The sequence below is a fragment of the Sturnira hondurensis genome, unplaced genomic scaffold, assembly GCF_014824575.4.
Source record: "Sturnira hondurensis isolate 20B ecotype Veracruz unplaced genomic scaffold, ASM1482457v3 Scaffold0008196, whole genome shotgun sequence".
Classification (NCBI taxonomy): domain Eukaryota; kingdom Metazoa; phylum Chordata; class Mammalia; order Chiroptera; family Phyllostomidae; genus Sturnira; species Sturnira hondurensis.
In genome coordinates this window covers 24,077,044-24,101,807 of record NW_028080827.1, presented here as the reverse complement: position 1 = coordinate 24,101,807, position 24,764 = coordinate 24,077,044, and the positions used below count along the sequence as shown (strand labels likewise).

General features: G+C 35.1%; 1 protein-coding gene across 6 annotated transcripts in view; it reads left to right on the top strand.

The window, feature by feature from the left end:
- Positions 1–24,764, top strand: part of DDHD1 (DDHD domain containing 1) — an 84,893-nt gene that overhangs the window by 27,023 nt on the left and 33,106 nt on the right. For 2 of the 6 annotated variants that reach the window (XM_037054329.1, XM_037054328.1), the window contains exons 2-8: positions 487–660; positions 1,262–1,282; positions 9,239–9,340; positions 11,190–11,318; positions 12,521–12,668; positions 16,499–16,605; positions 22,190–22,296. In XM_037054329.1, the coding sequence (XP_036910224.1) occupies positions 487–660; positions 1,262–1,282; positions 9,239–9,340; positions 11,190–11,318; positions 12,521–12,668; positions 16,499–16,605; positions 22,190–22,296 (788 nt within the window). The remainder of the gene's footprint in view (positions 1–486; positions 661–1,261; positions 1,283–9,238; positions 9,341–11,189; positions 11,319–12,520; positions 12,669–16,498; positions 16,606–22,189; positions 22,297–24,764) is intronic. The other 4 variants (XM_037054332.1, XM_037054330.1, XM_037054334.1 and 1 more) reach the window with 2 other exon arrangements.

Genomic DNA, 24,764 nt, shown 5'->3' with positions numbered 1-24,764 from the left:
ACGAATGTGTGACTGCGGTCAGTCTGCCCCACACCCCGACTGGTTCCAGGCTGCCTGCGTGCCTAGGTCGGGGGAATCTGTCCTGCCCGGCGCAGCTCTGCTGCTGGCTCCGCCTCTCTTACCATCCCCGTTGAACGGTTCGTAGTTGTTGGACTTCCATATAATTCCGTTTTCTGGTCTTTGGGTGTGTCCTAGTTCTCCAAAACTTTTGTTGTATTCAAACTTGGTTGTGGGAGAAGGCACAGTGTTTCCACCTATGCCTCCATCTTGGGGAAAGTCCCCAAAGGAACTTTTATGTATTATATTTAATACAAGCAAAATCATATGCTGAGAAAAATTATATCCTGTGGCTTCAAATCTGAAGTTGAAAACTTCAGTCATAAAAGTTTGCTTTTGCCACAGCAGTAGCAAACATGAAATTGTAATTACTATGTCTCTTTACAGAAAGTTGGATCCTAAAATATATTCTATGATTTCTCTTTTTAGAATCTGATAAAATACCAGTAATGCGTGGACAGTGGTTTATTGATGGTACTTGGCAGCCTCTAGAAGAAGAAGAAAGTAATTTAATTGAGCAAGAACATCTCAACTGTTTTAGAGGTCAGCAGATGCAAGAAAGTTTTGATATTGAAATGTCAAAACCCATAGAAGGAAAAGACGGTAAGACCGATTAATACATTTAACATGTTATGTAAACCAAATAAGCTATTGATAAAGTTTAGAATTGTTTCTAAGTTTGACATAGTAATTTTAGGGATGTTAGAATTTATAAAACTCATTATTTTAAACATTTGATAATTATTATAAAACAACATGTCTATGAATTTCTGAACTATCTCAATTTTTATTTTACTTAATCTGTACGTTTAATGGAATAAACTTGATTTATTATAAATGACAAATTGTTAATACGCTCTCTGAATTCATTCTTTTCAGTAGTTTTTAGTTATTAAAGAAAAATTGTCATTATGTCAAAGAGCAGTTTTGTTAATATTTTAAGGTAGATTCTTTTCCTGCAGTTTAAGAAAAACTTTAATTTCTTTTGTGTAAGTTTAAGAAAAACTTTAATTTCTATTGCTTAGATGTCTCCATGTATATAACCATATCAACTTTTAATTTTAAACAGTTTACATGTTCTTATTCAGCATTTGAATGTGTTATATAATAGCCAGAATTACTATATTCTTTTATGTCTGATCTTGAGTAAAATTCTAAATGTGTGCTAAAGTTAAAAATACTTCTGTTGTTCCATTTACTGCAGGCAGTGGGATCAACTATTCTGGTGAGTATAACAGTACAGGTGAATTAGAATTTGTAAATTTCTCTAATTTTTTGAGCATTTCTTCATCTATGCTTACCTTTATTTGGGAGGTTTCTTGGCAAACTCTACTAAATATACTGAATTAAGTGATTTTTTTCCTTCCCCTCTTAAATATCTTCAAAGCAGAAAAACCTAATATTGATAAAGTAATTCACAGAATGCAGCTTGGAAGACAGGAATTTTGTGGTTGGAAGTAATTGTTTATAGAACATAGTTAATGGCAAAACAGTAAGCTTTAAGTTGACTTGTTTTTTTCTTATTGTTAGTAACATCCCAAATCTTTTCTCGCTCTTCCACCTTATTTTCTCTTCCTGAACACACACACACACACACACACACACACACAGAGGCAATGCAACTGTATAGTTTAGCTTGTACCAATTTAAAATGTCTTTTGTATCTAGTTCATTTAAAGTGTACAAAATTGAGGAAACTTGTGGCTTCTGAATATTGGCTATTAGGTCTGATGACTATGTATAATAATAGTCTGTTATGTGCTAGATACCATACTCTAAGAACTTTAAATAATCCCATTTTCCTAATCTACAGAGTTGAATATGTACTTATTTCAGTATAAAATCCAAGGTCAAGGTTTTTACATATCAGCATATAAAGAACAGTTCAGTATCTACAGAGCAGAGAGCTGTATCTGTATTTCTGCAGATTATGGTAGAGACAATAACTGACAACATTTATCAGTTACAGCACAAATAATAAATTTTATATATCTTTGATCTTTTATTAGTGACCAAAATATTTCGTAGCCTATCATCACCACTACCAAAATAGCACAAAAGTGTACTGTATGGTATTTGAAGGATTGAACTTTTTATCTTCATTTCATTGCTACTGGGGGTGGCTGAATTCTGGATATTTTCCTTTCTATTAATTCTCCTTAAGTCTTGCCTCAAAAATGGCAATTCGCCTTAACAAATCCAGTTTACCCATCCAAATTTTTTACTGCTGATGCATGAAAAATAAAACCCAAGAGCTTGAAGAAGAAAAACGGATGAGTATGAATAATAAAAATAAAAGTAGATTGTTTCTTTTTCTCAATCTGTGTTCATATGGTTTTGTTTTGGTTTTTTTTGCCCACTTGCTAATTTATCCTCTGGAAGTGGTTCATTGTCAGCTCTGTATCATCTCTAGATTCCACCTACTGGGAATCTTGTTTATGTTACAGTAAAATTTAGAATTTTACATGTCCTCTTTACATCTCCCTATTAACATGTTAAATGTAGCACAATACTTCAATTTTCCTCAAAGTGCCCTAATTTCTTGAGCCAGTCATTTAAATAAGATTATATAGAACATGGTTTATTTTGTTTTGAGTTGTGAGTCTATTTTCATTATGCCTTTGAGTGTATACGTCAATTCCAGAGTATCAATCTAGGATGTATAATCTTTGCCAGCTTTAAGGATACAGAGAGTGGTAAGATTCTAGTTAGTAATAACAAGAAATTGTTAAACTGTTAAAACACTTTTGCACTGTACTCTTTCAAAATGATCATTCTTTGAAATTCATTAAAAAAAAAATGTAGCCCTGGCTGTGTGGCTCTTGGTTAGAGTGCCGCTAGGCTGAGGTTGCTGGTTCTGTCTCCTGTCAGGGCACATACAAGAAGCAACCAATGAGTGCATAAACAAATAGAAAAGCAAATTGATGTTTCTCCCTCCTTCTCTCTCTCCCCCCACCCCCTCCCTCTCTCCCTCTCTAAAATAATAAAGTAAAAAAAAAAAAAGAATTTTATTTATTTATTTATTTATTTTAGAGGTCTTATTTATTTATTTTTAGAGGGGAAGAGGAGGAAGAAAGAGAGGGAGAGAAACATCAATGTGTGGTTTGCTTCTCACATGCTCCCTACTGGGGACCTGGCCCACAACCCAGGCATGTGCCCTGGACTGGGAATTGGACCAGTGACCCTTTGGTTTGCAGGCCAGCACTCAATCCACTGAGCCACACCAGCTAGGTCAGAAAATGTTATTTTTTAAAATATACTATGGCATATAGGTAAAATATCAGCATGTTATATTATTAGCAAAGATTATAAGTTCAATTCAGTATACATACACACTGTCGTCATAAATTTCTAATTATTTGTTATTCAGTATTATGTAAAACATGCATTTATGTATTAAAATGTGACATTTACTTTGAAAATCATGGGAAATTTGGTAGTGCATTTGAAAATTATAACTCGTCTTAAGGAAAGAACATCTGTTGTCTAAAAAGCTACCATTGTTAGAAAAATGACTCAAATTTACCATAACTACAAAGATAAAAAATTATAATCTATTATTTTGTTTCTTATCTCCAAGCTTCTCAAATTGCATGTTTCATTAATTTCAGGCTGAGGGCAGGGGAGGGGGCCTTTTGACCTAAATTTTCCCCTGTATATATGATAAAGCCTTGACTCCTCATATTACCAGGAGATTTTTGACTGCTTTCATGTGCAGATAATACTGTATTCCAGGTACTTTTATGAAAGAAATAGACAGGGTTTTTACCCTCAAGGAATTTTAAGCCTTGCCCAGGAGGGGAAGACTGCAGTTAAGAACAGTTACAAAGAGTAAGTTCAAGATAACACAGTAGATAGTGAATATTATACATTCTGAAAAGAAATTTGGAATAAAGAGAGTTTGTGATTAGGGTGTAGTAGGTGATTCAGGTGACGCTTTCTGGGAAAATTTCATTTAATTATTGAAAACATTTTAAAATATATTATTTAGGAACTCTTATTAAGTGTTGTGGGGAATTTCTAAAAAACTAAACAATGTTCTTGCCTTGAAAGGCATTAAAGTACTAATTCCTTTTTCTGATCTTATCTGTATTTTGGTCAGGGTAACTATTGCCACAAGTATATTGGATATGTTTAATATTTTCTTCTTAATTAATTTTCCTACTAATCTCCAAATAAACATTGTATTAAGTAGATTGATAAAGTTTAGCGTAACTTTTTTAGCCCATAAACAGAAATTTGTGATTTAGATACTTGAATCTAAATTTCATTTTTTCTGAGAGTTAAAATAAAAGTGGGTCATCTTTTCACTCCGCCTCCTAGGCTAGGAGATATTTATCTAACAGCTAAACAAATGAAAGCCTGGAGTTTCACTGGGGATGAATCATACAAATAAAAATCAGTCTTTCAAATACATAGTTCTGTAAATACTTCAACTTAGTAACTAGATTAGTGTTTTACTCATTTTACACTTTATCTATAAAGAGTAGGAATTAGTAAAAAAAATATTTGAGCTGAAAGGGTCAGTCTGCACCTCACTCTGGCCAGAAAATATATAACCTCAGTTTATTTGTGAGAAAACAGATGAATTCAAAATGAGGGACGTTCTGCAAAATAACTGACTAATACTCTTCAGAAGTGGTATGTAAGCTCATAATTAACTAGATGGAGGGGACCCTGTCACAATGTACACCATCACCATGGTGTACGCTTTGAATGTTTGGTCAGTTACACCCTTAAAAAACTGAAATTTTTTAAAGTGTCAATGTCATGAAAGACAAGGAAAGATTAAGGAATTTGTCAGAGTTTAGAGGAGACTATGGAAACATAACAACAAAATGCACCATAGTGCCCTGGGTTGAATCCTAGAACAAAAAGAACATGAATAAAACTGGAGAAATCTGAATAAAGTCGATATTTTAGTTGATAGTATTATACTAATGTTAATTTCTTAGTTTTCGTAATTGTACTGTAGGTATGCTAACATTAGGGGAAGCTGGATGAAGGATATAACTCTCTGTACTATTTTTGCAGCTTAAGTCTAAAATTATTTCATAATAAAAAGTTTTAAAAAACTGTAGAGTAATTAAAATAAAATAGTAAAAAATATTTAGCCCTGGCCTGTGTACTCAGTTCGTTGGAACATCATCCCATAACTGAAGGGTTGCAGGTTCAGTTCCTGGCCAGGGCACATACCTAGGTTGTGATTTGATCCCCAGTCCAGGTACTTACACTCATGGGTCTGGGTACATATGGGAGGCAGCTAATCAGTGTTTCTCTCTCTCTCACTCTCTCTCTCTCTCTCTCTCTTTCTCTCGCTTCCCCTCTCTTCCCCTCTCTCTCTTGCTCTTCCCCTCGCTCTAAAACCAGTGGGAAAAAATGTCCTCAAGTGAGGATTAAAAAATATATATATATTTATTTAATTAACCCTCCCCCAAAAAAAATCATAGGAAAGGAGAAACAAAAAACAAAGTGTAGATGGGACAAAAAAATAAATGGGAAATGATAGACCCAAATTTCTCTGTATCAATAACTATAGCAAATACGTGTAAGTGAACAAACAGTCCAACTAAAAGGAAGACACTGACAAGATGTGTTAGAAATGCAGGACCCGACTGTGTGTGATCTGCTAGAGCTACTCTATCGACACAATATCACAGACACATAGAAATGTGAAAAATGGACTTTGTACTGTTGAAGCTAATTTGGGGTTTTGTTACAGACAGTACAGGTGTTGATAGATCTGTAAGAATTTACAGTATTTAACAATTTGGCATATAAAGTGTATATTCCTAACACTTGCTTGACAGTGATATCCCGAAACATCAGTGTAGAATTTCAGAAGTCAAGAAGACTGGGGGCAGGAGGGAAGGTGGAGTGGGCGGGAGGGGTGTTTAGAGAATTCCCACTGTCTAGTTCTTAGTTATTTAAATTTTATAAATGTATCTAAATTTCTCTGGAATCCAAGAAGATTGTTAGGACTTTTCTCATTACAGCTGGTAGGTTTGAGATGTGCAGGCCTAGTTCCCCTGAAGGAGAGGTCTTCCAGATTGCCAGTTTTTGTAAAGGGAGAAGTTACTGAGTTGTTCCATTCTAGGTATGAGTGTATCATCAACAGTCCCCTTTTTTGATATTCTGGTGCTTTCAAATTTACATATTGAAGAAAGTTTCTTCAAGAATTTAATTATGTAAAGAAATTTATTGGAAATGCTACATTTATACTTGAAATCTTTCACTTCTGTATAGGACTTGAATGTATAAAAGAAAATTTTTATTAAATGTCAGCATCTAAAAAGCACTTTCAGTTGTGTTTTGATTTTATGTATACTTTTGTTAACATGACAATTCCTAACTGAAACTTTATTTTAGAAAAAGATAAAAAGTAATGCTTTCTGGCATTTGGATTTCCTTTAACAGTGATCCCTGTTTGGGCTGATAGTAAACCCTTTTTGTCTCTTCTGTACTTTTGCATGCTTTGGGTTGAAAAAAATTAAGCTCTCTATACTAACAGGATGTTGGAGAAAATAGGACAAATAACTTTCAGGTGAAAATAAGAATTAAATTTGAGAATAAGGTAAACAACTATGTCTAATTTGGTAAAAATGTTTTAATAAATATGCTTCTGTTTTTAGTACATTGGGTATTTGCCCTTTCTTAATTTTGAATTCATACTATTTCTTTAGAAAGGAAAGCCTTCTGTTTTGTATCATGACTAGTTTTCTGAAAGTATTTGCATAATTTTATTTTATGTTTTATTGTTTATGCTGTTACAGTAGTCCCAGTTTTTCCCCTTCACCCCCCTCCACCTTGCCCCCCACTTCCGTAGTCAATCCCCACACCATTGTCCATTTCCATGGATCCTTTCTATATATTCTTGCATTTGCATAATTTTACAGTGTAGTCAAAGGGTCCATATATTTCCCATTGATTTTCTTCTTCTTTTTTAAGATTTTATTTATTTTATTTTTAGAGAGGGAAAGAGAGAGAGCAAGAGAGGAAGAGAAACATCTGTGTGGTTGTCTCTTATGTGCCCCCTACTGAGGACCTGGCCCACAACCCAGGCATCTGTCCTGACTGGGAATCAAACTGGCAACCCTTTAGTTTGCAGGCAGGCGCTCAGTCCACTGAGCCACACCAGCCAGGGCTCCCATTAATTTTCTTTTGGTAGATATAGAATTGATTTGTGTTAGTTTTACTAATAGATTTAGAAAATTTAGGTTTTGTTTATTTGAGTAATAAAGTCTCAAATCTATGCCAGTTTGATCTATTTGGATATGTTAGCTTGTTCCCAATGAATTTCTTTTTGTTTAAATGTTTTGTACAAGTGGTACATTTATTCCTCAGTAACTAACCATAAGGCACATGTAGAAAGAAATATTTTCAGTGAAGAAAATTAAGGTGTCATTTTCCACCCTTCTGTGACAATGCAATGTTTTTATAATCCTGATATTAACTACCCAGTTCTTAATCCTTATCTGATTTTTATAGCCATCTAATTATACATAATTATATGTAGTTCAGCATTTCTTAATTATGTTTATTGCATAAATCTTTAAATGTAGTTCATTTGTATATATGCAAATGATTTTTAAGAATATTTCTAGTACTATATGAGGGGGGGCCCCTCCAAAAAAAGGAATTATCTTCTGGAGGGCAGGCCCTCTTTAATACATGCTTCCCCCGCTAGGTGAATGTTCTAGGAACCCATCTGTATCAGTGTACCAGTAGGTGTGGTGGTGAGAGGCTGTTTTTGGCTTCAGTGAATGTTTTTTGAAGACACTCTAAACATGTTTGCCCATTTTATGATGGGTGATTTACAGCTTATCTACCCACACTGCACTGAGTCTTCAGCAATTTTTAACCAAACATGACATGACCCCTGTGATCCACCATCCCTACTCACCTGATCTTGCCCCAAGAGACTTCTTTGTTTCCCCTGGTGAAAAAAGACCTCAGGGGGAAACATTTTGCCAGTCTGGAAGAAGTAAAACAAAATGTTGCAGAAGTACTGAAAGGCATCAAAATCAGTGAGTTCAAAAGTTTTTCTGAGCAGTGAGAAAAAAAAGTATCAGTAGGTGTATTGCACCATATGAAGAGTACTGTGAAGGTGACTAAAGTTTAAACATGTAGGAATAAATATACAATTTTGTTTATAAATTCCCTTTGGGGGGAGGGTTCTCCCTTGTACAACAGGAAATAAATATTTCATGTTTGTGCAATATTTAACCTTTGAATGTCACATTAATGTAGAAGGGAGTGAGGATGAAAATCAAATGTATTAGAAAATAAATTTGAACTCAGTCATAAAGGTTCTGTGGTTTATTAACTGAACTATTAAGAAATTGATTTGTAAAGTTCAAGCAGATTTTAAAATAATTGCTTAAAATATAAAAAATTATATAATGAGCAATATTTGACAGGGGAAATTTCAACTTTAAAGTTGTCTACTGAATTGCCAAATATCAAGTCTGTGTCTAGCTTTACTCTGTATGGTCTTTTTCATGCTTACAAGATATCACAGCATATATTTTTACTAGTGCTCTTTTTCTGTTCTGTCATTAGTAACTGAATTAAAAATGGAGCTTCCAATTTTACTTTTTTTAAGTTTCATTCTTAAGTCTTTTAACAACTTGAACAGAGTTGTGGATAGGATATTGTGATTCTGTGGGAAGGTTCCGTTATGTGTACTTCAGTAACCGAAAGCATCTGGTGGAATGTATACTGTGGTCTTCTCAAGAGAGCTGCATTAAATATTTAAAATGTGATTTATTGCATTCTCAATTTGTACATCAATTGTTAGCTGTCATAGTCACAAACTTGGGGAGAGTAAACCTCAGTATTAAAAAGATGGAGATTATAAAATTCTTGCACATTCAGAAGTGCCATGCTTTATTTTTTTTATTCTATTTATGCAGCGACATTAAAAATGGTGATTGCATAGTTGTTTTTGTGACAAATATAGATATCATTTGCCTTTTTTCAGTAAAAGTAGAGCATATATTTGATAAACATTAAACTAATATTTTACTTCACTGACTTTAATTAGAAATTATAGAAATGAAACATTTAGAATAATGTTTGTCAAATACAACTCATGTTTTAAAGTTAGTACAGTAGTGAAAGGCAAAATAGCAAACCTATTTGTAATTTACTTTGAAGCTCAGTGTTTTTGCTTTCTTAGTTGTCTACCACCTCCCTCCCTTCTCCTTCCCTTTTCTGTTCAAATGGAGAGGATATAAGGAGAGTACAGAAGCAGCAGGTCTTAAACGAAAGCGTTCCCAAGGTACAGTAATTGTAGTTTTATTTCTCCATGTAGTTATATATTCCTGGCTTATAGCATTTAGCTGTATTTAAAGCCTTCAGTTGTATTTAAAGCATAGAAATCATTAGTATTAGTATTTAAAGCATAGGAATATATACATTGTGCTATTTTGTTTAGTGTTACTTATAAGTGATAATAAACATTTGGAAATGATATATATAGTCCAATAAAGGGATATTTGCCAATATTAAGAATGAAATTTTGTTGGCCTAAGATGATTCTCTTAATATCTTGATCTTGTAATCTCAGTATTTTAACCATACATTGCTCAAAACTATTTTAACAAAAATGTGATTTAGAAACATTAAACAAAAAGGCTTAGAATAGTGGCTTGGATTGGACATAGAATTAGAGAAGTAAGTAAGTAAACTTGTGCAAAAGATTTTTTTTAATTTATGAAAAGTTCTCTTTTTAAAAAGGTTGAATTTATGGTGTTATTTTTTTGGACCTGAAGATACTATTAATATGTGTTATGTTAATTGCATTTTCATCTTGTATTCAATATTAATAATGTGTCCTGGCAGGTAAGTTAAATATAAACTGGTTTCTCATAAACTCTCAAATTACATTTATAATATCACTAAAAAATACATTTTCTTGGAATGGATTTACTTTTCTGTTAATTCTGATTGGAAATAGGTTTATGTAAAAATGTCCTAGGATCTTAAGTCTTGATCAAGGATATATATCCTTTCATATTTAGCTTGTGGTTATTTTCAGCCCATCTTCAAATCAAAAGAATTACATTGTGCCAGTAACTTAGCTTTGTGTAAGTCACTTAATCTCTTGGTACCTCTGATTCTTTATACATAATGGGAGATAATACTTTGCTTAAAGAGGATTTTAAGAAAATAAAGTGGGCATAATGATTTGAAGGTACCTGTTTCTGAAGATGGGTATGTGAATTTTTCTTACCTCTATACCAGGGATAGAGAGGAAATGTATAAGTTCTTAAATAGAATTATCAAGTTATGAATTGGTGGACATGTTATGACAATTTTCTCAGTTCATTTCTCAAAACATTACTAAATTTGTGACATGTCAGGCACTATATTAGGACACTGTATTTGGTATTAGTGATTCCAAATAATCAAGGCATAGTTTCTGTCTCCCAGAGCTTACATATTTCTGGGGTGTGTAGGCTTGAATTTTTTTTAGCTCTTTTTTACCAAGCATACCTCAGTTATAGAAGTACAATAACCAGACTTATTTGAACATCGTAGTAGAAGAATTTATTTGATTTCTTATCAAAATAGCTTGACTTTGGATTTCTGTTATAGTGAGTAATATCCAGTGATAATTGGCTTTAATATCCATTTCAAAATATCTTATATTCTAATAAATTAGATTATTTTCTTCCCAGTTGAAAGGTGACTTTTTTCTCTGTGAGTCTTGTTTTATTTTGCACTCAGTGAAATTTTCACAGATCCAAAAACAAAATCAATAGAAGAAATGGAACTTAAGTTTCTATGTCAACAGTTGTTGGGGACTTTTATAAAGGTATTTGTCTCTTACACCTAAGGAATGATATATCACCTGGGAAAGCAGGACTTTAATCATCAAAATGCATTAACTACATGTTAGAGGTTAAAACTATGGTAGTTAAGCCACTTTCCATGTTGGTATACAACTTGTTATAAAATAAAGTTCCTATCCATTACTTGCTTTATATCAATATGTGTTTCAATGAAATAGTTTTTTCATTGGAACAAGTTCAAATATGAATTAAAAAATCTGTGTATTATAATTTTTCACACAAATAAGGTGAGTCTTGGAGACCTTCAAATTAGTTTTTCCTCTTTTGCAACAGCTATTTGGAGTTTTAAGTTGAGTCGAAACCACGTGGATTGGCACAGTGTGAATGAAGTGTATCTTTATAGTGATGCAACAACATCTAAAATTGCAAGAACGGTTACTCAAAAACTGGGATTTTCTAAAGGTAATTATTAAATATTACTATCAGTTGTCAAAATTTGGGGAATCCAACTCAACAGTTACTTCCCTGTTAAATGAAACTTTTATTAAGATGCTTGAGTTAACATATATTCATCAGTGAATAATTATATATTCAGAATGATCTGACAAGATTTAAAACTATCTTTTATACTTCTAGAGCATAAAAGCAGTTAAGCCCAAGGTACTGGTATGAAAGGAAAACATAGCAATTGAAACATAGTAGGATTTAGGGAGATGAAGACTGAAATGAAATGGAGGTCATTGGTTACTAAATGGGTTGATGGGGCAGAAGCCAGCATGGCATGAGTGGAAGCTTTAGTACAAGGTGAAGAAATGGAGGCAGGGTTAATAGGGAGCTATTTAAAGACACCTGACTAAAAGAAAAAAAGGGAGTGGTGCCTGGGGAAGATATGAGAGCATTAACAAAAAATAAACTTAAAAAATGTTTGTCATGTCTAAATTTTTAATACCCCATTTTTTGTTTTAATTTTTTTGTTAACAGGTATGCTTGAATATCTTTTCGTATGTGCATTAGCTGTATTTGTTTTGTTAATAACCTCATATCTTTACCCTGTTTTGCTACTTGAATGGTTTGTCTTTTCACTTTGATAAGTAAGCTCTTTTTGTATACTCAGATAATTAATTTACTGTCTGTCATATTTTGTAACATTTTTTCCAGGTTTGTCATTTATTTTTTTGTTTTGTTTTTTTAAGATTGTTATTTATTTTTAGAGAGGGAGGAGGGAAGGAGAAAGGGAGGGAAACATCAGGTTGCCTCTGGTGCGCCCACCACAGGGACCTGGCCTGCAACTGAGGTGTGTGCTCTGACTGGGGATTGCAGCGGCGACCCTTTGTTTTGAAGCCCTACACTCCATCCACTGAGCCATACCAGCCAGGGCTCCTCTTTTATTTTTACCTCATGATATTTTTTCCTGGAGAAGTTTAAAATTTTTGTGTGTTCAATACTTTCTTCTTTCCTTCCTTCCTTCCTTTTTTTCCCTTATGGTTTCTGGCTTTGGTGTCCTATTCAATTTAGCACTTTGTGTACATCATGTTACAAATTTTATCTCTTCCCAACCCAGTAAAATTCTTTCGTAGTATTTTCTTATCTTCTTTATAGCAATATATTGTGAGAATGCTTTTTTTGGAATAAACAGTGAACTTAAAGTCATAATTTTTCTACAGCATCAAGTAGTGGGACCAGACTTCACAGGGGTTATGTAGAAGAAGCCACATTAGAAGACAAGCCATCACAGACTACCCATATTGTATTTGTTGTGCATGGCATTGGGCAGAAGATGGACCAAGGAAGAATTATCAAAAATACAGCCATGTGAGTTATTTGATGAATACAACCTACTATGCAGACTTTGTTCCTTACATCTTTCATCTTTCCCTTTTTTAAAAAAGACTTTGTTTATTTATTTTCTATTAGAGAAAGGAGAAGGAGGGAGAAGTGGAGGGAGAGAAACATCGATGTGCAAGAGATACATTGATCAGTTGCCTCTCACGCCCTCACCCAGGGACCTGGCCTGCAACCCAGGCATATGCCCTGACTGGGGACCAAGCCTGTGACCTGTTGGTTTGCAGGGTAGCACTTAGTCTACTGAGCCACACCAGGCAGGGCTCCCTTCTTATTTTTAAGAGTCACACCAGATAGTTACAACCAAGTGATTTGGTAGACATGCCTGCTTGCTGAATTAGCTACTTATGTCACCATTTGAGAACTATGATAGTGATGCTTGGAGTATAGGATTGAGTAAGTTTACCTTAGAAAAAGACTGTATTTTAAGCAAATGTAATGTTTCTGACTTTGTAACTCAAAATCAGGGTTCTTCAATCTCATCGCTATTGACATTTTATTTCCAGATACTTCTTTGTTATGGGTGGCTGGCCTGTGAATTGTAATGTATTTAGCAACATCCCTGACCTCTACCCACTAGGTGCAAATAGAACCCCTAGTTGTGACAACTGAAAATGTTTACAGACATTGCCAAGTGTCCTCTGGAGGAATATTATCCATGGTTGAGAACCACAGTCTAAATGAACTTTTTGTTTTAATCCTAACCCAGGGATATGCTTTTTATTGATTTCAAAGAAAGTGTTTTGGTGAGGTAGGGTTGGGGTGCTGGGTAGAGAAACACTGATCGGTGTCTCTTCTATGTGCCTTGACCGGGGATCGAACCTGCAACCTTTTGGTGTATGGGACAATGCTCCAAGCAACTGAGCCACTCAGTAAGGGCAAAATGAACTTTTTTTTTCTTTGTAAATTCAGATGATGCTATCCATACTACTTTCTAACTACTATGTAATAATATAGAACTGTACAGCCATCAAAAATGAATAAGTGAGTAGAATAATAGAAATCTTAAAATGTTTTTTCTTGTATAAAACTGAACATTTGAGAAGATGACAAAGAAATTTACACCTTGTATCTGTGACCACTACTTGGTGACTACTGCAAAAAGAAATGGAACTTGTAAACTCTATGAGTAATGAAAAAGATCTTACCTTGAAGTCTGAAGTTTTGGCTGTCATTTTTATTTTAGTGCGATAGGGAAGCAGATTACTTTTTGTCAGCTTAGAATGTATTTAGACCTTTTAACATGGCAACTTTGGAGATTTACAATTGATAAAATATTACAGCTGACCCTTGAATAGCACAGGACCTGTCAGGGCTCTAACATTCTTTGCAGTCAAAAATCTGTGTGTAACTACAGCTGGCTCTCTATGTGGGAAGATTCCCAACCAACATGGATTCAAACTGTGCAGATCATTTGAAAAAAATTGCATATAAGAACCAAGCAGGTCAAACTGTTATTCCAGGGTCGACTATATTATAGTGTAAATAATGCCTTTTAAAATGCAAGGTCTGTCCAGAAGGTATCCAGCCATATAAATATAAAAAATAGAATTTATTGAAGAAGATATGAGAAACACTATACATAGGACAATGACACCTCAGGCACCTTCAAGGTAGACACTTTGCAACCTCACACAGTTCTCCTGTCACCATCAGCTGCCCTGTCATATTTTCCTGAATCTCACTGGCAGTCTGAAATTTCTTCCCTTTAAAAGGTGATTTCAGTTTTGGGAAAAGCCAGAAGTTACAAGAGTCCAGATCTGGGCTGCAGGGGGCTGAGTCACCTGGGTGATTTGATATCTCACAAAAAAACTCTGTACCAGACATGATGCATGAGCAGGTGCATTGTCACAATGAAGCTGCCAATCACCAGTTGCCCATAGCTTCAGCCTTCTGAAGCATCCAAATAGTTTCCACAGAGGAATGTTCAAGCTTAATACAAAATTTGATACAAATTTGTTGGTTTACTCACTCAGACATTTTGAATGTGACAGCCACACAGTACACATGCTTATTCAAGAGCATCTACCACTCCCATTGTCTACTACAGTGAAGTCGACATTTTTCACACGTATGCATTCCAGTCCATTCTCCTCGGCCGCCAGGTTTACATCGAGGTCACACTCCCATTGACTACTACAGTGAAGTCGACATTTTTCACACGTATGCATTCCAGTCCATTCTCCTCGGCCGCCAGGTTTACATCGAGGTCACACAAACCGTTCTTGTTATATATAACAATGACTCTGAATGACAAAAATTAGACTCTGAAAAACTCTACAGGATATTTTAAAAATTATAAAGCAGAAAAAAGGGATCTATAGATTAAAAGACATCCACAAATTACAATGCATGGACTATATTTGGAGCTCGATTTAAATAAGTGTAAAAAATAGTATTATCAAACTGGGAAAAGGGATCACTAAATTACATATATGCCCCCCAAAAAGAATTACTGTTTTTGGTATAAATAGTATTGAGTAGGTTGTGTTTTCCTTACATTTTAGAAATAAATACTAAGTTACAGATGAAGTAATGTGATGAGGGAAAGGTGGTACTATAAAGGGGTTTGAGGGAATGATAGAATTATTGGGTGTCTTGATTGTGGTGGTGTATCCACAAGATTAGCACAGTTTTGGTCCTGTCCAAAATGGCCATAGAGCCCTGGCCAATGTGGCTCATGGTTGGAGCATCTTCCAGTACACCAAAAGGTTGTGGGTTCAATTCTTGGTCAGGGCACATGCCTGATTGCAGGTTAAATTCTTGGTCAGAGCACACATGGGAGGCAACCAATCCATATTTCTCGTTCTCGCTCTCGCTCTCTCCCCCTCTCCCTCTGCCCCTTCCTTCCTATTTCCTTCCCCCCCTCCCTCTTCCTTTCTCTCTAAAAAAAAAAAAAAGGCAATGAAAAAATGTCCTCAGGTGAGGATTTAAAAAAAAATTACAACAAAACGTCCATAGAGACATTTGGTCCAAACCAAAAGGTCCTTGATATGTGTTTCTGTCCAAANCAATGTGGCTCATGGTTGGAGCATCTTCCAGTACACCAAAAGGTTGTGGGTTCAATTCTTGGTCAGGGCACATGCCTGATTGCAGGTTAAATTCTTGGTCAGAGCACACATGGGAGGCAACCAATCCATATTTCTCGCTCTCGCTCTCGCTCTCGCTCTCTCCCCCTCTCCCTCTGCCCCTTCCTTCCTATTTCCTTCCCCCCTCCCTCTTCCTTTCTCTCTAAAAAAAAAAAAAAAGGCAATGAAAAAATGTCCTCAGGTGAGGATTTTAAAAAAATTACAACAAAACGTCCATAGAGACATTTGGTCCAAACCAAAAGGTCCTTGATATGTGTTTCTGTCCAAAACATCGTGGAGACTTTGGGTCCACGTTGACCCATCTACCTAACCCTGTATTCCACAAGCAACTAGCCTGCATAGGCAAGAAAGGATATCATTGGCAGGCATATAGCCATAATGCAATTAGTAGACCAATAAAACATGATAGTATCTATTATGTATTAATCCTGTAAACTAAAAGCATATATAAGTGTTATGGGTTGTTTAAACTCAGCAACATTTCTTTGAGCATGGCTGTTTTGTACATGACCAAATAGGAAGGAACATTTGGCATGAACAAAATTTGCTTTGAAATGAACTGTCGTATGTTGCAGTGGTAATCGAAACATAATTGGACATAGTATAAGCAAGTTGGAAGTTGTTACAATTAAAGACATTCTATACCATGTAAATACATACGTGAAGTCACTCTAATAAAGTTTAGTTTTGTTTTTCTTTCATTTTTTTTAGGATGAGAGAGGCTGCTAGAAAAATAGAAGAAAGGCATTTTTCCAACCATGCAACACATGTTGAATTTCTGCCTGTTGAGTGGCGGTCAAAACTTACTCTTGATGGAGGTACATTATGTTTAAAAATTAAATGGTTGAGCTAATAGCAACAAAGTGATGCTCACTGGGAACAAACAGTCTTTAATTTAGTTGTCTTGAGGTATATTCATTCTGTGTTCTAGATTATTTAAGAAAATAAAATCCATTGGTTTTTAAAATAATATTGACTTTGGTCCTTTTGGAGCACTATATGGATTTCACATAGCAGTTTCCATGAGTGCCCTCTGGATTAAGGGTGGGAGTGGGTAGCGTGTGGAGGAAACACAATGTTTTCTAAAGTTTTTGACACAGAAAGTAATTTGTTGATACTTTTAGAAGTCCAGTGCACTATCCACTGTACTATACAGCCACCTAAATTGTCAATACTATTAAAACACTGTTGTCACAATTCCTTATGAGCTTAAGTTTTCTTCCTAATACTTTTCCTTCCCTGTATTTTGGTGGTAAAACATCAGATATTTTGTGGTTTTTCTACATTCTCTAGGTTGTTTCCTTCCTTGAAGAACTGTTAGCCAAAATATACATATCTTTACACAAAGTTGTATCCTTTCAATATGAAAACCATTAAAATAGAATGTTTAGGTTATTTACATAATCTGGAAGATGAGAAAGTTGTACGAGATACAGTAGCAGCTGCCATTTGCGGAGCCTTTACTGTGTGACTGGCACTTTGCAGTTCTTTTTTTTTTTTAATATCTCATTTAATTTTCTCACGAATCTATGAAATATCTACTTTGTTTTCTCTATTTTACTGTTAAGGAAACTGAAACTCAATAAAAGGTGAATTTAACTAAGAATACATAGCAAGCAGAATCTAGATCCCCATAATGCCAGAGTCCTTATTCATCACAGAGCTAAGTGGCCTCCCCAGATGATTTCCCAGGACTCTTCTAAGTCTGTGATTCTGTCTGTCATAGTCAGGAATGTCAGTTACAGCTATAGAGCAAAGTGGCATCAAAAGTCATAATAATTTCAAAACAAAAATGCTAAGGACCAAGGACTTCTCAGCAGCAACAGCACCTATGTAAATTCTAGTGTAAAAGCACTATCTTTGGGGCTTTTCCCATTCATCCAGATAAGTTTCTTAGGCTGCTTAGGAATGTAGACAACATGGATTAATTCACTTTTAGTAAAACCCAGGAGTTTGTAATTTTCTGTTAGGTCTAAAATATTATGATAGAGTCTTTTTTTAAAGATTTCATTTATTTATTTTTAGAGAGGGGAAGGGAGGAAGAAGGAGAGAAATCTCAGTGTGTAGTTTCCTCTTACTTACCCTCTCCTGGGGACCAGGCCTACAACCCAGGCTTGTGCCCTGACTGGGAATCAAACTAGCGACCCTTTGGTTTGCAGGCCCACACTCAGTCCGATGAGCCACAACAGCCAGGGCTAAAATACTGGGATAGAATCTTAAAGATGGCATTATGCTGAATGAAAGAAGTTGAAGGAAAATCACCCATTTCTCTGTCTTCCCAGTACTTAGGACACCAACTGGGGGGATTATCCGCATACCACAAATTGTCTAATTCTTTGTGGACACTGTTATGACACTACCCAGAGATAATGTAGACAGATTAAGGGCACAGTCCCACAAGATTCCCCCCATTTAAGATGCCAATCACAAGTCCTAGATTGTCGCCTATAGTTCTTACTGACTAGCAATAAATTGTGGGGGTGGGGGGTCTCATGACCTCATCCTGAGGTTCAGTAATTTACAAGAATGACTTAACAAAATTCTGGGAAACGTTTACTTGTGTCTGCTGGTCAAAAGGATATTACAAAGTATACAGATGAGCAGCCAGGTGAAGAGCCCTGAATAAGCAGGTATGGGGATTTCATGTCGCCTTTGAGTGCATCACCCCTTTAGTATATCATTTCGTATGTACCTTTGAGTGCATCACCCCTTTAGTATATCATTTCGTATGTACCTTTGAGTACATCACCCCTTTAGTATATCATTTCGTATGTACCTTTGAGTACATCACCCCTTTAGTATATCCATGGGTTCACCAACCGAAAGCTCTCCAGATCCTGTTGTTTAGAGTTTTTACGGAGGTTTCATTATGTAGACATAATTGATTAAATCATTGGCTGTTGATAATGGACTCAATCTCCTTCTCTGAGGTCAGGGGATAGGGCAGAAAGTTCAGCCCACTAATAAAGGACATGGTTGGTTCCTCTGGCAACCAACAACATCCTCTAAGAATCGCCTCATTAGCATAAACTCAGTTATAGTCGAAAGAGGCTTATTATGAATAATAAAAGACCTCTTACTCCTGTCACTCAGAAAATTACAAGGGTTTTAGCAGTCTGGTGCCAGAAACCAGGGACAAAAATTATAAATATGTGTTTCTTATTATATCACAGTCTCAGAAGCCAATCTCAAAGGTTACATAATTTATGTGGCATTTATGTGACATACTGGAAAAGGGAAAGCTATAGGGACAGAGAACAGATCAGTGCATGCCTTCGTTTATGAGAAGGCAGGAGTTTGAATTAAAAAGGGCAGCATGGGGGAATTTTTTAGGATGATAGAGCAGTTCGTATCCTGATCATGGTAATAGTTATGGAAAAGCATATATGCATTAAAACGGAGAGTTAATTTTATACTGTTTCTAAATTTTAAAATAATGATAAAAGGTACTTGCCTATAGCAAACATCATTATGCTCAGGAAGAGGTAAGGATGTTACTTTTTCAACAAATATTCCACTTGAAGTCTTAGCTGGTGCAAAATAATAAGAAAAAGAAATAATAATTTTAAGGAATGGAAAAGATGTTATTTGCAGATCATATGGTTGTCTATAGAGAATATACAAAATATATTTAAGGAAAAATTATTAGAATTAATAAGAGTTTATTAAGGTTGTGAAACAGAAGATCTCCCCAGGGTGGGGCAAAAGTAGGTTTACAGTTGTGCGAATGGAACAGAGTTTATTCTTGTCTGGTTATTTTTTAATTATTGTATTTTACATATGAAAAGCTGTAAACTTACTTTTGCCCCACCCTGTTTAAAAATAATTCCATTTTTACATACCAGCACAATTAAAAGTACCATAAAAATATGTTTTCTGGAAATCTAATAAAATACGTACATTTATATTAAAAATTTTAAATGTTATAAAATGTTAAACGCATCATAAGTATAAAGATAATTTTCTTAGATTGGATAGACTTGATTTCCTAGAAATGTTAATTCTCCTAAATTGATGTATAGATTCTATGCAATTCCAGTCAGAATCACAATAGAGTTTTTCATGAACCTTGACAAGCTTATTCTAAAATTATTATAGAAGAGCAAAGGCCCCAGAGTAGCCAAGATGTAGAATGAGAGAAGGAGGAAGGGAGTCAAGTTCTATCTAGTACACTATCTTCTGAAAACAGAAAAACACAACTACAAAGTAACAGATAAATCTGATTAAAATTAAGAGCTTCTATTTCTCAGTAGACATAGAGTGAAAGACAAACCATGAACAGGGAAAAGATGTTGCAACAGAGCAACATGTATACCCACCAAAGGTTCGATATCCAGAATAAAGATAGAAAACTTAAATGGAGAGAGATATACAAACAGCATATTCATATGTGTGTTTTATATGTTAATATTTTAAATATATATACTATATCATTTATAATGTACATCTCAATAATCTAATACTCAAGGAAATGCAAATTAAAACCACAATAAAATATCATTGATATTCATCAACTTGGCAAAAATTTAAGGTGAGGCTCTGCAGCAATGAGGGTGTGCAGCAATGAGGATTCTCATTCAGTCTTGGTGAGAATATAAATTGGTACAATCACTTTGGGAAGACCATTTGACATTGTCTTTAAAAGTTGAATGTGTATATGCCCTATGACACAGTAGTTTCACTCCTACCCTAAAGAAAATCTCATGCACGTGTATACCAGGAGTATAGTTTATACTAGCAAAAAACTAGAAACAACCCAAATATCTTTCAAAGGAAGACAGATAAATTGTGACGTGTGTATAGAGTAAATGTGAATGGATTACAGTTATATGCATTAATACCAACGAGTCTCAGAAACATCATATTGGAGGTGAAACAAACCATGGACACTAACTCAACGTGCTGGTACACAGTATTCGAAACAGCCTAAATGAAATAAAATATTTAGGCTCTGGTACCTAATTTATGCCACGGAATTGGCTAAAATTATTAATGTTAGTAGATATGAAGGAAATCTATAAAGAAAAGCAAGGTGTGATTAACACAAATGTCATAGTGCGGGTTACTTCTAGGTAGGGTGTGATTATTCAGGGGCATACTGAGGATTTCAAAGATATTGACAGTATTAATCAGCTAGGTAATAAGAACATGTTTTCCTTTTTATAAATCATTCTTTCAGCTGTACATATATATTAAGTATCTTTTTGTGTGTATATGTATTTCACATTAAAATCCTTTTGGAAATTCATAAAAATGACATTTAAATTTTTTGTACCAGCATGGAAAAGTCACACCTTTCTCTTTTACAATTTAAAAATAGGTAGAGGCTATAATGTTGTGCTATCCATCAATAGTTACAGTATTCTTTTTTAAATTCTTGAAAACTCTTCTCACTTTGCTTTAATAATTGCTTTCCAGTCATTATTATATTGTATAAAAGTGGGAAATACCCCTGGCTGGTGTAGCTCAGTGCATTAAGCACCAGCCTGCAGACCAAAGGGTCCCAGGTTCAATTCCCAGTCAGAGCATGTGCCTGGGTTGCAGGCCGGGTCCCAAGTTGGGGGCACGTGAGAGGCAACCACATATTAATGTTTTTCTCCCTCTCTTCCTCCTTTCCTTCACCTCTCTCTAACAATAAATAAATAAATCTTTTTTAAAGTGGGAAATAAATAAAATAACTTAAACCAATGCAGTGAAGTTAAAAGAAATTTGATTAGACTAAAAATACAAGCTTCCTGCTGCCCACCTTGTGCTTTGAAATCGTAATGTTTATCCAAGCATAGGACTCTTTGTATTTTTAGAAGAAATGCAAATTTTTGTGCATCTCTAATCATCTGATTAGGCATTTAATAGAATAGGCTCCCTCGGGAGAATTTCTGTAGGTTAGCTGCAAGTCACGGAAGGCTGCATGTGTTTGTAGTGCGTTACCTATGTTTGCAATACAGTTCTTTTTTTTTTAAAAGTAAATTACAGCAACTTTATCTTGTTTACTACAGATGCCCATTGCTGATTTGCATTCGTGCATATTAGTAATTTGACAGCTCTTTCTCATAGGGTATTTGGTTCACTATGGATAAATGTAAAGTGTAAAGAAACTTTAATTTTTTGCTGGTTTGCCACCAGTGCCTCTAGGCATGCCCATGGGTATGGCCAGGCCCAAGGTGCATAGTCCAAAGAAGAGAAAGGAAACAGAAAAGGGGGTACAGAAAAAGTAAGACCGTGTCCCTTGACACTTGTTCTAGGACTAGGTAAGATCTGGTTTTGCTCTGGGTTAGTTTTGAATATTGAAATGTTAACTTAAAGAGTTGTTAGTTCAGGGAATGTAATTTTTCGCACAATTTATTTTTTTCCCTAAAACAGATATCTTCTCTTAGCTTTGTTTGTTTCTTTCTTTCTTTATAGACACCGTTGATTCCATTACTCCGGACAAAGTACGAGGTTTGAGGGACATGTTGAACAGCAGTGCAATGGACATAATGTACTATACTAGCCCCCTTTATAGAGATGAAGTAAGTATCATGATTATCTTGTTGTTGTTGGGTGTTTTGTAGAGTGGTAGCATATGTGTCCTGAATTTTAACATTTGTGCTTTTTTTTTTTTACAAATGAGAAATTACAGGAATCCATTAATCTATTAGTAGCCTATATTAATAGTGAATTTGATCATCTTCAAACTGCACATTGAGACATTTAGGAAAATGAATGACTTTGAAAGTGGAAGATTGGTTAGGAAATATCTCTGAAAAATATCAGTTTTCATAAATTTGGTTAATTATGTCTTTGATTGTTGTCCTCACAAAAGAGTTTTAGACAGACAGTTCCTTCAAATTTTTGTATGTAATAGACTTGCTTTTATTGTCATTTCTGTAGTGGATTTATATAGTTCTCAAACAGTAATGTTGCTTACATATCACAAAGACAACCCGAGTGGGAATGAGGGCTGACAGTTTATTCATAGGGATGAGAGAATCTCTACCAGTAATTTTGTCACTCTGTCGGTAAGAGAAAAAGAATTCTGTTCCATAGGAATAACCTTGTTAATCATCTAACATGTATTAACATGGTTAATCCTCCTCAAAACCCAGTGAAGTAGAAGGGTTAGTATCCACGTGTGAAGGATGGAGTGATGGGCACAAGGAGTCCTGTAGCAGTGGAGCCGCTCTGTGCTGCCCAAGACAATCCATTTCTGATTTTGTTCAGTCGAAGTCACTCCCTGACTCATCCAGAACATTCTTCACATAGCTACTGAAATACTTGGGTTAGTTGCCACAGAACTTTCTTCTGTCTGGCTGCCATCCCTTAGAATATGTCTTCATTTTTCTTTTCTGCGTCCCTTCATTTCCATGTATCAGTGTTTGGCAAGATTTTCCTTGATCTGATTACAACAGTAGAAGCAGCTACAAGGAGAACTGCTATTTGCACCTAATTCTAGCCAAGGAAGACTCAGTTGATGAAGTAGAATATTGATGATTTACATATTTATAGTTCTCTATAGTGTCTAGTGAGCATTGTTAGTTATGCCCTAAAGGTCAGAAAATTGGATTATAGTATTGCAAGTGACATCAGGGAGAGGCAGGAGAAGAGAATGGCTGAAAGCATATTATTGTGCACACACTCCCCTCTATATATGCCTTACACACACACACACACATATCACTGGTAGTACTCCTAAGAAGGTATCCTGACCAAGGCTTAAACAGGTTGAAGTAATAATGACAGTTTTACATTTTAAGTTAATGTTAATAACAGCAAAAACTAAAAAAGACAAAAGGGTCAGACTCAAAGCTCTGGCCATTGGCTAATGATAACTAAGAAAGTGCTCACTTTTTATTTTGCTCTTATAATCTTTAAAGATAATTATCCTCAAGGCCCTGGCTGGTGTGGCTCAGTGGATTGAGTGCCAGCCTTTGAACCAAAGGGTTGCCAGTTTGATTCCCAGTCAAGGTACATTCCTCAGTCGTGGGCCACATCCCCAAAAGGGGACAACCATACACTGATGTTTTTCTTCCTCTCTTTTTCCCTCCCCCCTCTTTAAAAGTAAATAAATAAACTTTTAAAAAAATTCATGTATTTAAAAAAAGATCATTATCCTCGGAATGGAATTAACTAAAACAGATAATTTAGTAGAAAATGGGAAATGGAAAAAGAGTACCAGTGTTTAAGATTATTTTTTTGATTCCATTGAATTTCATGGAAAATCACCAAGAAGTTGTGACTGAGATTCATCAGCAGTCTTTAGCAATGTTTCCCAAATATCTGAAATTAGAACAATCACTTGGGATATTTATTAAAATTACAGGCATAAAAGAACCCCATGGGGGGGAACCTTGGAATTTAGGGTGTCAGTGTGAATTTATGATTTGAAAATGTGTTGGTATGTATAGATGTAGTCTCTGTATTTAAGTTTATATTGTTTACACATGCATATATTTCCTTCTTCTATTCATTGAAAGGGCCAGAAAGCAGACACCCCAATTTAATGAGCACACCTAGTACCCAGATCTTTTCCCCTATTATTCTCCCCTAAGAAGAACTAGAGTTACTTGGAAAAATATTGCTGACTCCAGAGGTCAGGACAGAATAGGTAGAAGTCAAAGATAAAACAATTTGTTATGACAAAAAGTAGGAAAATACTCAAAAGAATAAGGGAGCAGGTCACAAGGTCAGAAATCAGATTAAAAAAGCAGATCCAACTGGCCAGATCTGGAACAACTTGAGCACAAAATAAGTAATTATTATCTTTTATTGTAAGGAATTAGTAGTACTTTTATACAGACTTATAATGAGGACAGTGTAATAAGGGAATTCTAAATCATTGAAAAATTCCTAAGTTCCTATCAATTATAAATAGATAAACAAATGGGCGAAGGGAGGTCCTTTGCTAACAGTAGAATGCAAAGGGCTTAGTGGTACATGTAGGAGGAATGCTGGAGTGGTCAAATCCTCCATCTGCAGCCGTCAGGGTAGGATCAGGTAA